General features: G+C 39.4%; 1 protein-coding gene across 1 annotated transcript in view; it reads right to left on the bottom strand.

The window, feature by feature from the left end:
- The window catches only part of ARG1 (arginase 1), a 41,533-nt gene that overhangs the window by 7,025 nt on the left and 20,036 nt on the right, over window positions 1-14,472 (bottom strand). The window contains exons 2-3 of the mRNA XM_004450139.4: window positions 4,113-7,710; window positions 329-401 (exon numbers count right to left, since the gene is read on the bottom strand). Coding sequence (XP_004450196.1) covers window positions 329-401; window positions 4,113-4,169 — 130 coding nt within the window. The 5' untranslated portion in view covers window positions 4,170-7,710. The remainder of the gene's footprint in view (window positions 1-328; window positions 402-4,112; window positions 7,711-14,472) is intronic.

Raw genomic sequence — 14,472 nt, 5'->3', positions numbered from 1 at the left:
TTCCTGCTGCCCCTTGACTTTCATTTCCAATTGCCCTGACACCCCCACCCCCATTCCAGCTCCCCCACCACAGATTCTCTTATGGCTTAAAAGACAAAATATCTGAGTGAAGATATTTGTTCTCATCTGAAGGAATATTCACCAACAATGTGTACTGAGCATTCTCCCTGCTTCTTTTAGAGGATGTGTTGCCGTGATTACAGCCAAGGCTGCAATTCTGTGGTACAAATGTCACTCTGCCCTGGGACCACCCCATTTTCCAAGAGCCTGCTCCTTCCTTCAGAGGGGAGACGAAATGAGGCTGATCATCTTTTGACTTAAAAATTACCTTGTTCTTTAAGTTTCTCAAGCAGACCAGCTTTTCTCAAAACTGTAGGGCCTTCTTCCACCCCTCCTCGTGGCTAAACAATTAGAAAAGTAAATAATTCAGATATTGTCATGACCATCCGCCGTCCACCTAGGAACCCTTTCCATTATTTAAGCAGCTGGAAAGGAACGATCAGGGCCAGGCATTTTACACTATCTCATGTAATCCTCACAGCAAGATGGATTGAATTCCTCCTAGATTAGGTATGAGAAAATAGTCAGAAAAGTTATTGTCTTTTCCTACAAGCACACAACAAATAAGTACTGGCGCTTAGGCTCCCATCCTTTGGATTTCAAACCTGCTTTCTTCCTCCCGTCTTCCCCATGTTATCAATATACTGGGCCCACATTTTGTGCACATCACTTTGGTATGTGGAGATACAAAAATGAAAAAGAGAGGGCTTCCTTTTGTCTTTGAGTGACTTACAAGCTAACGGAGATTTGGACCTGGAAACCCAATTACAGTGCACTGAGATTTGTGTCAGTAGATTCCAGATGCCATGGCAACAAAAAACAGGATGCTTCTCACTCTGAGGGAGGGAGGGTTACATGGATGAGGTGGCATTTAAGCTGAGTCTTACAATGTGAGTGGGTGTTCACCAGCCAAACAGGATGGAACTATGGAGAAACTTCACAAACCAGGGAAACAGCTTAAACGAAGGAATGAGGAAGGAAAGAGTGTGAGTAAGAGAGGCCTGCGTGCAGATCATCACAGCAAGAAAAAGGCACTTGAACAGAAAGCCGCCAGGAGGGAAAATAATCACCTGGGAGCTGAAACCCACAAAGACCAACCCAGTTGTTTCAAATTTTGAACTGCTTCAGGGCAGTTGACACAAACTAGCTACCCATGCTGTTTTTATGTCAGGGAAGTTGACACAAACTAGCTACCCATGCTGTTTTTATGTCAGGGAAGCTGATGCTCTTTCTCCTTGCAGTAAGCCTTCTCTAGCCCCCTGGCTGACTGCAGGTCGGAAGGCACAGTGCCCTCATGACTTTCTGACTGAAATTTTCAACAAGGCTTTTAGTGCAAAGTTAGCGCATGAGATATACTGAACATGTGTCTCTCCCTAGGGCTGAGGCTGTGGTACCAAACCAGTGTCTCTCCCTAGGGCTGAGGCTGTGGTACCAAACCAAGCACATCTTCCTAATTCAAATCACCACATGGCTTGCCTCAGATGCCAGGAGAGGTCTCCATCTTGTTTTCTGACTCAGGCAGCAAGGATGCCACATGCTCTCCAATCTCTTTTCCCCTGGAGTTTCCCACCCCATGTAAATAGAACAGCTCTTTCTTTAAACCCCAGTAGGGTACTCCTTGGCTCACGTTCTGCCTTTGGTTTTTCTTTTGTTTTTCTGTGTATTTGTTTCTGTTTTATTCTCATTTTTAGGTTTCATTCCAAAGTTCTTTACATGTAGGGCACTGTTTTTTTTGTAGTGTAGGCCTGCCCCTCAGTAGGTGTTCAAAAACTGTCAATTTGATGAATTCCCTTGACTTTTTGACCCCTCTCCCTTTCAAACTTTAAAGCACAAGTCTTGTCAACTCCTTTGTTGATACTGTACTTGCTCTAATACAGTCATTACATTAAATTTCCCATAGTGATAGGATTCTTTTTCATTTGGTTTAAACTTTTTCTCACGGTTGATCTTCTGTCATTGCTTGGTTTGTCTGCCCACTTTGGCAACTGCTTTGGCTTTGTCAGTTTGACTGACTTTCCCCATTGGTGGTGGTGGTGGGGACAGGGGTGGGGCAGGGACCAGGCCCTAACTCTGCCTTCCTGGCCACAAGGTAAGGTTCACTGGGAACTCAAACCCTCAGAAGAGGCATCAGCAGCATAGGTAGGGGCACAGGCTTTGCAATCAAACAGCCCTAGCTCTCACAGGTTGTGTGACCTTGAACAAATTACTCAGCCTCTTTGTGCTTTAGTTATCACAACTATAAAACAGAAATAAGGCCTATCTCAGTGTTTACCAGCCCTCGCCTTCCCCCCAATGCCTGGTGAGGGGGATAAGGCCTATCTCAGTGTTTACCACCCCTCGCCTTTCCCCCAATGCCTGGCGAGGGGGTGCTGCAAGGGACAGAGCCCTTTCTTGGGCACCCTCCCACACCAACCTTGTGTTTCCAGTGCCCCCCGTCCCTGCACCTCTCCCTTTGCCTGCTTGTCAAACTGTAATTTCCATTTAGGTAGGAACAAATGCTTACGTGTTCCCCATTATCTTCCTAATCTGTGGCCTTGTGCAGAAAAATCTCTTTCCATCCTATCCCAGGCAATTAGCTTCATTCTAGTAGCCATGTTTTAATGGGAAGAGAGTTGCAGAGGAGAAAGAGAGATAAAGAAAGAGAGTGTGTCTGAGAAGGGAAACTGCAGCAGGCTGTCTTTCCCTGGCTGTGATTCTCTACTTCAGGCCTTGAGCTGAGGCCCAGAGGCCCTAGCCTGCCCTGTGGCCCCTCCTCCCTCCTTCCCTTCCTCTCTTCCTTCCTTCTAGTTCCCCTCTTTTCTTTCCCTCTTTGTTATCAATGATTTCAATTCTGTCTTTGTTCTAAACTGCTCCAGAAACAGACAAGCATGCTGTGGATTTCAGCGTTAACTCCCTCATTAAAAGAAACACTTCTGTGCCAGCAAACTGTCCCTGTGCTCTGGGAAAGACCTTTGCAGTATTTCCAAAAGGAGTGAAGCAGTATTTACTGACAGTCCAAATATACTTTGGGTCTCTTACCTCTGACCTCTCCCAAGTTACATTGTAATAAAAAACCAGAGGCAAAGCAAGAGTGCAAAACTTAGAGGTGGGGGCAGGGGGAGAGGGTAAAACACTGAACAGATAGGCAAAAAGAATCCTGAGAGGCCTGGAGAAAGGCTTCATTCAAAAAAAAAAAAGCAAAAACCAAAACTAAATCCATAAACTTTGGGAATTTCAATTCACATTTTGTCTTATTTGTTTTTGTGTTGTTGTTGTTTTTCCTCCTAAGACACAGACCTACGTCAAAGTCTGTGGTTTTCTGTCATCTCACTACTTTTAGTCAGAGTGAGTGTACCCAAGCAGGAAAAAAAGACTATATTTAAATATTGCTGGCAGGTTTTGAATCACAACTGTTTGGCTCTAAGGCAGTCTAGAAATTTCAAAAATCCCCTAGTCTTTTCAATTGTTGCCAACTTGCAGAAGGATTTTCTTTCTTTCTTCATTTCCCCTCTCAAAGAGAAGTACATAAAATAGCATTCTGCCTAATTCATTAACTATGAGTTTATAGAGCCGTAAAACAAAAGGAATCACTCACAAAGGTGCATAAAGCAATAATATTTTGGTTAGCTGAAGTAAAAGAAGTCTGAAAGTTGCCTCCAATCTATGAAATTTTTCTCAACACAAATTACATAACTAAACACATGAGTTTTCTTGAAATTCCCTCTCCCTCTAATATACACAGTAATATCAAAAAAGAGCACAAGAGCAACTTGGCCTGAATGAGTAGCTACAATATGGAAACAGTACATTTCAAGTAAAAAAAAAATGCTTTCTCTTCAAAAATAATAATGAAAAATTTAGAAGATTTAAATAAAATTGGTTTTGCAATTTGTAACCTGCATTTGTAACCATAACTGTACAATGTTGCAATACGGTAAGAGGACTTTAAAATGTATGTATTTTAGAGCAGGATTGTATCAGGGTACCAAAGTACCCAGACAAGAGCCCCTTAAAAATTTTTAGGTCCACACTTGCCACATAAATTCCAGTTACAAGCCTGGCTCTGTACTCACCTGTCCCTTGGAGAAAGGTGCTCCAATGACCCCTATGGATTTGGACCTGGAGCTCATGCTCTGACACGTCCCCTCTCTGCAGTGGAGGCCTCAGTCCTTATCTTCTGCAACCTTCAGTGAGGGAGGGCACACATTCTTTCTATTTATAATTAGGTTGGATTGTTTACCTTATTCTAATGAGTGAGGCTGGTTCCACCCACTGAACCAGACGAGGACAGTAGTCACCAGGAAACCACACAAGTTGCTCATACATGATTCCTCTAACCTAAGCCTCTAATTCAATGACCCTAATACACGCTGCCAGTCCACACCCTTTTTTAAAAGCCGGCTGGGTGACAATCTTTCCTCAGACAATTGACAGTTAGGTGTGGTTTCATAGGGAGTGCTGTGTTTCAAGCTGAGCAACCTTGGGGCGGGGCATTGACCTTCTCAAGCCCTCTGAGTCCTTTTGTGTAAAATAAGGCTTGGGACAGGTGAGCTGGTCTCAGCAACTCCCACCCTAGAACCTGAGTTAAGGTTTCATACACCAGAATAAATGGTTAAACCATGAGAGAGATTTCACTACTAGGATACCGTCTCAGGGAGAGAACAGGACTTTCTTCTCTGATCACTATGTGAAGAAAAAATTAATTGCCTAATTAACCCACAGGTATTACTATAACAATTTTGAAACAAGGCATGCAGGGAAATAATCATCTTTAAAATAATCAAGGGATGCAAACAAAATTAGCTAACATTGAGTTTTACCATGTGCCATGTGCTCTTTTGTTTTATATTTATTAATTTATTTAATTCTTTTAACAATTGTCATAAGTCCCTGTGATGGCCTGAAGCTGAAAGGACCCCAGAAAATTATGTTTTTAAAGTTAGTCCATTCTTGTGGGTATAAACCTACTATAAATAGGGCCTTTTGATTCAGTTACTTCAGTTAAGGTATGGCTCAGGGTAGGTCTTAATCCTCTTATTGGAGTCCTTTTTAAATGGGGTAAATATGGAGAAAAGGCCATGGAAGTCAGACGCTGAAAGCAACATAACTTGAAAGAGAAGGGAGAGACCAGCAGATGCTACCATGTGCCTTGCCATATAACAAAGGCATAAAGGATCGCCAGCAGCTGGTCTTTGGGAAGAAAGCATCACGTGCTGATTCCTTGATTTGGACTTTTTTATAGCCTCATAGCCTTTATTCTGTTGCAAGCTAATAAATCCCCATTAGAAAAGCCAACCCATTTCTGGTATATTGCATTCCAGCAGTATAGAAAACTAAAGCAGTCCCATTATTAGAGCTGTTTTTATAGATAAAGGTTCTGATGCTCAGAGATTCCTCAAGGTAATATACAGGTTTAGTAGAACTGTGACTCAGTCTTAGACATTCTGGATCCACCTAACCTCTGTGCTTTGTAGTCTAATCACACTGTTTATGTGCCCTTGGGAAGTTGTTTATTGTTAGGCACAAGTTATGGTTTTATAAGACATGTACCCTAAAGATCCATGCAACTATAAAATTTTGTCATTATAATTAAATAATTTTTTTTCCAATCTTTTTCCTATCAGTAGGAGAGCATTGTGGGGAAGGTAAATTCCATAAGGGCAGAGAACTGTGCAGCTGTATGTAGTTCCCAGAACTGTGCCTAATATATCTTGGGCAGCTAATAAATATTTATTGAATGAATGAATGAGTAAACCAAGATCTCACAGGTCCATTTGAATAGGCCCATTTTCCTAATTGGCATCCTATCATTTACTTGTGGATTTGCAGGAATTCCTTAAATATCCTAGCTATTAACCTCTTCTGGTATGAACATGGCAAATGTCTTTCTGAATCTGCCGTTGGTCTGATGACTTTTTATTTGCTACCATCCAGAATCCTTAATTTTAAAATAGACAATTTAATAATTTTCCCCTTCTGCACTGTGCATATATATGATTTGGAGGTTTTGTTTAAATCCTTCCTCACACCCAATTCGCAAATATGTAATTCTACATTTGTTCTATTTGCTTTAGAGTTTGTCTTTCACATTTAGATCTTTGATCCATTTCTGGATCAGCTTTGTATATTGTAGAAGTAAGTTTCCCAACTTTATTTTCCTTATATAGTCTATCAGTTTCCTCAGCAACATCCATTGAGGGGTCTGTCCATTTTACCATCAATGTGCGGTGCTACATTAATCATATACTAAGTTCCCCTCCATACATGGGACTGCTGCTGAACACTTTCTTCATCCATTGACTTACTTGTCTGTCAATGGACTTACTTTCCTTAGTTTGGACAAGAGTAACATTGCTTTTCCTTTTAAAAATGTATTTGGCTATCCCTAAATACACAAATATAAGATATTTTTTATTGAATTTATAGAATAATCTGTGGAAATATACTATCTTTCAAATTTCTTTGCCAGCATTTTTCTTTCTTTGAAAAACTCTAACATCCTGAAAATTCTTCCTAAATCAAGCCGAGATTGCCTTCCTGACATTTAATCCATTGGTCTCAAGCCTTGGATATAAATAAAACATACTTGTCTCTTGACTGTCATGTCTTTCTTGGGTAATCTATTGTTTAGGCTGACTACGTCCAAATACCTTGCCAGTTTATTGTGTTACATGATTTCCATTCTCCTTCAGGTCACCATCCTAGTCGCTCTCTTTAAACCATCTTCAGGTTTGCCTGTGCCCTCCTTAAGTGAAGCAAGGGCAGGCATAGCCAGAGTCTAGGTATAACCAGAGTCATCTGGCCCAACACACACAAATTTGGTAATGCTCTATTTTTCCAGGTCACTGATAAAATGATGAACAGGGCAACACTTATGTAAGAGCTCCTTGGCATTCCATTGGGAACCTCAACCAAGACTGACATAGTTCCAGTGATTAATAATCAACCTGAAGATGTAGCTGTTCACACAATTTCAAGCTCAACTGCTCCATCACATCCATGTGGACATCATAAGGAAACCTGTCAGATGTCTCAAAAAACTTTAGCCACTTTTCTCCCTTTTGTCACCTACCAGTCTGATATTCCTGTTAAAGGCTACCCTGACAGAGCCTGTTCTTGATGAACTCATGCTGACTTCCAGTAGTCATTGCTTTCCATTTGTTGTAAACATAAACCATCTTTTCAAATTTCCAAATCTGTCATCTCAGGATTTCTAAAGGAATAGGACTGGGACATCTTGTCTATGTCAAATCATATAAGAAAGATCAGAACTCCACTTTCTCCAGCTCAGGGTTTTAATTTATTTTAGAGGGCATATATTGAGTTTTTAAAGCCCTCTACTAGTAATAGAGGTCTCTTAACCAAGCTCATTTTTTCTTTCCTATCTAGCATTTTCCTTGGACTGAGACCACATCTTATATGACCTTGATCTACAGCCAATAGAGTGAAATCTGAAAAATAGGAAGTCCTCAATTAAGGTTACTTGCAATTATAATCAGAGAGGATGAATAGATAAATTGAAAGATAAGAGGAACTAAAAAATGACAAGCCTCTCACCTTCTGTCTCTTTCTCTTACTGAGGTTCCAAACTGTGACCCATTTCTTCAGTGATTTTCCATCAGCCCACAGGTGGCTGAGACTCCTTTCAGGTGAAGCTCAGGATTTGGAGCACTTTTATAGAACAGAAAAGAAAAAAAATCCAAGGGACTAAGTCTCGAATGGAGTGATTTCAGGGAACCATTTTATTTTCTATCACCTGGTCTCCTTAAACAGTGAGAATGGGTCTGCTCTTAGAACACTATGAGTTTATAGAAATGTTAAAAACTGAACTGATCCTTAGGCAAATTATGTAACCATATGTCTGGATAGGAACTCCCCTAATGCTCTGAAGGTATACCAGAAGCTTCAGTGGAATGGGCAGCCACAAATATAAGGTTTATTCAGTGTTTGGCTCATATTGCCTTCTTACTATATTTTTATAGCCTCTCCCTCTTACTTTCCCTTCTGCTCTCTTTATCTATTCAGACTTTATCTATGCCATGCTCTGAGAAGTGTGAAAGTTATAGGAAACGGAATGGCGAAGCACATTGTTACTGATCTCCTGTGAACAAAGGGGGCTCAAGGCTTCACTGCTCTGTGACCAGGAGACAGAGAGTAGCCCAAAGAGGGCAAAGGTTCCCACCCACTTTGGTGCCCTGAACTCTCTGGAGATATCACCCAGTGCTCAAAAGGGCCCTGAACTTGGTGTTCAGGCTCATTTCAGAGGCCACGACTTTATATATCCTTACAGAGAGTCTAAAATTAGGGGAGACAGGAAAGCAGACTTGGCCCAATGGATAGGGCATCCACCTACCACATGGGAGGTCCGCGGTTCAAACCCCGGACCTCCCTGACCCGTGTGGAGCTGGCCCAAGCAGACTTGGCCCAATGGATAGGGCATCCACCTACCACATGGGAGGTCCGCGGTTCAAACCCCGGACCTCCCTGACCCGTGTGGAGCTGGCCCATGCACAGTGCTGATGTGCGCAAGGAGTGCCCTGCCATGCAGGGTTGTCCCCCGCGTAGGGGAGCCCCACGTGCAAGGAGTGTACCCCGTAAGGAGAGCCGCCCAGCGCAAAAGAAAGTGCAGCTTGCCCAGGAATGGCGCCGCACACACGGAGAGCTGACACAACAAGATGATGCAACAAAAAGAGACACAGATTCCCGGTGCCACTGACAAGGAAAGAAGTGGTCACAGAAGAATACACAGTGAATGGAGGGGGGGAGGGGAAGAAGGGGAGAGAAATAAAAAATAAATCTTTAAAAGTAGGAGAGACAGAAGCACGTATAAATCACAGAATAATTAAAATCATTAGGTTCATGAGCATGTATGAGTCATCTCTGGTATACCTCAACCTAATTGTCCAGAAATAGTGGTGAGAGTCAGAGGCAGAGAAATACCGGGTTTGGCCGTTATTGAGCTCTAGATTCATTCTAAGGTAAATATGGCCTTGAATATAGGATTGTAAGTATATGAGAAAGCTGACCCTTGAGGTAAATAGCTTTTCCAAGTCACACAGCTAATGGAGGCTAGACTAGGAATGGAATCTACATTTCCTGGACCCCCCTGAAGGTATTCCCACTTCCACTTGCCTCTTCTTTGCCTGCAAGATTTCATTCTTGTAAATGAAGCAGCCATTTTTAAATTTTTTATTTTTTTAAACTTTATTTTTAAAGAAATTTTAGATTACATAAAGTTACATAGAAAATATAGGGGATTCCCATATGAGCCACTCCCTGACAGTCAGCCTTTGGCACTTAAAAGATTAAAAGGGTTTCCAGAATCTTCCAGAAACTAAACCTGGTGTGTAGCAAACCATACATTCTGAGAAACTGACAAAGAATCTGCAGAGTATTAATCATACTCCCTCCCCAAACCCAGAGAGTCAATCCAAGTTTATGTTCTCTTTTTCAGTTTCTTTCTTTTGATTTGCTTTATGAAGTGATGGCTGACCTCTGAGCTCCAGTTTAATTTTAGCCCCAGTTTAGAAAATTAAACTGAAATTAAAAGCCAAATTTTATTTTTTTGCTGAAGAGTTTAGAGTATCTGTATATTAACTGGTGCCGAATATCAATCAATTGTAGTTGTTAAAGGAAAACAGCAGTGTATTAACTTAAGAGAATAGTTTTCTTTATGAAATAAAATATCTTGTTCTGGGAACAAACATCTAAGTATACACTGAGGCATTTCTGGAGGAAATCTTGCACTTTCATCTTGTATTTTCCCTGCTCCAGCCATGGAAGTTGCCATTTGTATAAGGATCCCTGGTTCCTTTATTGGAGACAGGTATCTGGACACCAAGGTCTGTGTGGCAGCTGTGCCCATTGGTTTGGGGAATCCTTGTTCCTAGGCTCTTTCAGCAGACAGAGCTAGGAAATATTTGTATGCATGCATACATGCACACAAGCTCTGTGCCCCTTACCTCAGCAGAGGGAGATGGCTGGGCAGAGGGCACGGCACACAAAACTTCCTGGCTTTCATTTCTTTTCATTTCATTTCATTCCCTCCTTCTGGAGGGAAGAGAGTATTATAGGAGTAGGTACAAGGAATGAGGATTTGGGTCTAGACAAAATGTTTTGGCCAAAAGCATGAAAGGAAAGGATTTTTTCCAGGAAAAAAACTAGACATTACGCTGAGACATGGAGATCTTTGAACAGAAAGGACCCTGGTGCCTGGAATAGAGGAGATAAGATCTTTGCCATGCTTCTCGTCAAATAAATGGGAAGAAATCAGAAAGGTTTCTGCCCCCAGTCACAGCAACTGATGACCAGTGGACCTACAAGAACTTTCCAACTGGTGTGTGGACACCTCATTGGCACCTGCATGGACCAGAAGCCTTGTGAGACTCCATGCCCACTACAACCTGGCCCCGGGCAAGGTCGTAGAGCCAAGGCCCAACTCAGTTTAGGGGTCATGGATGGACACTGCAAATCACTGAGGCTTTTCCAGCCAGGTGGGAGAGGGCCCATGACAGAGAATGATGAATCAGGAACCAAAGGCAATTATACTTTTGCAAAATTTGATACAGTGAACTGCAAAGCAGACAATTATTTGAATTATTAATTTTAAAATATTTATGAGATTTGAGTCTAAAAGATAAAAATAAAACTCATACAATCATCTCTGGCTATCATTTTGGATTTAAGAGAAGGGATTTTCTGATCAGATTGGCTTGTTTCAACTACCATGTGGTTTGAACTTATTACAGGTCGACGCTAAATGGTCAATCTCATCTTCTATCTGAATATAAGAACTCAATTTTGGTCATATTTCTTATCTATCTAGATTTCATAAGTAAACTTTCTCTCTCTCGAGTCCTAAATTGAAAAGAAGTGGACAAGTTTCCAATCCCTTACAGTTAAATTAGCAACTTGATCTGAAATGACACATAATGGTCATATATCCTTGTTCCTGGTCTACAGCAGGGAAATTATTTCCTTGACTGTGTGATGCAGAAGTGACTCAAGACGTTTTGAGGATTTGAAACCTTATTATCTTTTAAGTCTGTGCTCAGGCAATAAAACTTCATATCATGGAAACTGTAATACAGTTCTCAATCCTTTGTCAATTAAAAAACATTCATTTTTGAACATTTGAGCAGTTGTTAAGGACTTGTTAACAGCAACTGTACGGTACGATCACAGAAGGCTTGATGGAGAAGAGAAGGAATGCTCTATGGGGACTTACTGCTTCAAGAAGCCTTTCCAATCAGCTCATGATGCTCTTGACTCTAATAGCTCATGTAGAGCAGTTACTGTCAGGAACAGTCATTGCATCCCTTAGTAACACATTCTAGACATTGCATCCTTATCCATCTTGAATTAAAGGGCTGTGTTTTCATTCCTTTTGCTCCTCCAAGAGCATTTGGTAAGTGCTCAAATAAATACTTGTTCACTGAATTGGTAAAGAATTTTAGGGGGAAATCATTAGGGTTCTATTCAGAACCTTCAGTCTGAAAAAAATCTAGCCATTTATAAAAATTTTTTCAAGTGTGATAGTAACATCTCTGGCGTTTGCCTAGTGTTAGAGTATACAGCGCACTTTCAAGTTACTTATGTCATTTGATCTTTGACCTTTGATTGTAGTCCCACTTTTCAAAGTGGAAAGTTGCTCAGAGAGGCTGGCTAACTTGCAAACCCTGATTGTAACTGATGAAGCTAAGTTTATAAACAGTATTATTTTTAGTTTACATATTATTATTTCATTGGATAATTTGGCCCCATATGGTTACAGGTTTACCCCACACAAACACCAAACGTTACAGGTTGAAAACTTAAAGAATTCCATATGCATTTAAAAAGCAGTTTGGTCCAAAGGTAGTTCCAAGAGTATTGATCGAACAAAACCCTAACTTTGTGTGCAGGTACCTTTGTCAGAAAAGGTGGAATGGCTAATGAAGACTGGTTTGTTTAGTCCTTAACTTTATTATAGAAAATCAACTCTACTATCTGGTTGATTTTAAATTATTTGGCTGGAACCTCCTTCAAACAGTAGCACTTCATATGTGCATCTGCTGGTAGATAAATGATCAAAAGTGAGGCAAGCCATCATTCTGATTTTTATTCAGGGTTCAAGTCAAAATATAAGAAAATGATATTTGTCGCAATATTGTTTTGATTCATTGCACAATGATCTCTGGATTACTTTTTAGCATCAGGAAATCGAACTTTTTTGAAGGACTCAGCGAGATGAAATCTTTATCTGTATTTGCTATAGGGATAATATTGAGGTCATTGTGTACTGTATGTTTAAGCGTTACTTACATGAAGTCTATTGAATACTTTCTTTCAGAACTAAGTGCTGTAAAATCTTTGCTTGGCCTGAGAAACTACGTTTTCTTCTCTTGGATAATGAATAATGTGTAACTGACTTTTTTGGGCTTTGGTGTCCAGGAAGCTCAAATTCATATTTGTGTTCCACCTATATCCACTTACATTGGGCAGTATTTCTTGAGTCTTTATCAGGGTTGTATGTGTGTTTTCACTGATTAAGTTTTCAATAAAATATATAAACACCTACAATAATCCTTTGCAGTTTACTTACTAGAGTGGAACATGAGTTTTAGGAGGGATTGATTTGGTTAGAGTTGGGGAGGTGCATGAAGCCACAAAGTACTTCAATTTAATTTTGCTTTCTGATTATTATATTTTATGTATTTCCTGAAAGCACCCTCAAATCCTTTCTAATCTCAAGGCTTAGGAAAAATAAATATGCAATTAAATAGAAAATGTATATGTTTTGATATACCTTTTTTCTTGAGATACCCATTTGTTGATTTAGTTGTCTCTGTTGAAAATGAGACCTGAATTGCTTTTGAATATCAGTAGAAAAGCCCTACATAGGCTCCAAGAGTATAAAAATACAACTTTTCTTAAGGATAAGTGGTTTCTGAAGTAGGTCGAACTTGTCACTACTCTTCTTGGATTTAAGTATGTCCATTTCTTATCACTGCTTTCTCTTCTTCCTACTGAGGTCTTGCTTGTGAAAACGGTACTTCTGAGTTTGAAAATTGTTACCAAAAAGGCATTGGGAAGCAGGGCTACTCATTATAGCCTAAGGACTCATCTCCTACGTATTCATTAAATAAGTATTTATTGAGAACATCCTTTTGTACTAGGAACCTTCTGGTGTTTTTCCAGCATGAAAGACAATGTCTGTCTGTCTGTCTATCTATCTATCTATCTATCTTCACTGACAATTTATATATGAACATATAAACCAATATCTTATAAAGACAAGCCTCCTAAGGGAGGTGGTAAGAACTTATGTTTTTCTATAAAACAGATATACTTTCACAGAAGTATTATAACCAAACATGAATACCTATAATTGAGAATGACTGGGGACATTCATCATTCCAATTAGTCAACCCTTAATTATTATTAGGTGATTTGTAAGGTTTCTCTAATTGACTTTTTCTTCCAAATGATAGACCAAATTATTTATTTATTCTGATTGAAAGAAGAATATTTTCCCATTGTAAAATATTAAAAATATTGAAAAGAATAAAAAGAAGAGAATATTACCCACAAACTTACCTTCCCTGTATAAATACTGCTACTATTCTGCTGTACTAGTTTCTATGTAATGTATTTATATGTTTTATTCATTGGTATAATACTGCATATACCATTTTATATCCTGATTTTTCTCTTAGAATTATTTTGTGAACATTTCCCGTATTATTAAAATTTCATGGAAAAATGCTTCTAAAGATACCAATATTCTTCCAAATGATAGTACCATAATAAATTTGAATGATGTCTATTTGGATTGTTCCACTCTTCACTATGATTAAAAATACTGTGATAGACGACATGACCAAAGTCTCCTTGTTAATGAAGAAAATTAAGAAAATACGTTGAACCATATTCTTATATTATAAAATTAAATCCCATATTCTTTTTTATTTTTTGGACTTGTCATTTAAACAAGCTGTACTTATTTATGTATCTCTCTGAACACTGGAAAAACAATTGAGTTTGTTTTTAGGATTAAATGAGATGAATGTACCTGGACAGAATTTTTTAAAGTAATACTTCCATATTTCACTAAGCTACCTTTTGTCTGTTATTTTAATTTTTGAAGTTAAAATAAAGTTAACTTAAAAAAATTTTTTTTAACTATGATAGGCTTTAAAAGTTATTTCAACATCTGATTTTCTAGAACACTGCAAACAATTTGAAAATGAATGGCATTTGGTATAATTGTTGAATTCAGGGAGCTTTCTTTTTACCTATACCAAGAACTTAGGTTCCAAACTGGGTAACTATTGTATGGATTAAAAAATTCCTATTTTCTGAAAAGGTACCTGGGTATAACAAATCGACCTTTATTGGTGGACGTAGAAAGCATTTCTCACAAACATAGCATAATCTCTTTCTTAACACAAG

This window comes from Dasypus novemcinctus, chromosome 11 (assembly GCF_030445035.2).
Source record: "Dasypus novemcinctus isolate mDasNov1 chromosome 11, mDasNov1.1.hap2, whole genome shotgun sequence".
NCBI classification, from domain to species: Eukaryota; Metazoa; Chordata; class Mammalia; order Cingulata; family Dasypodidae; genus Dasypus; species Dasypus novemcinctus.
The sequence above is the reverse complement of the archived record's forward strand: the minus strand, read 5'-3'. Positions and strand labels throughout refer to the sequence as shown.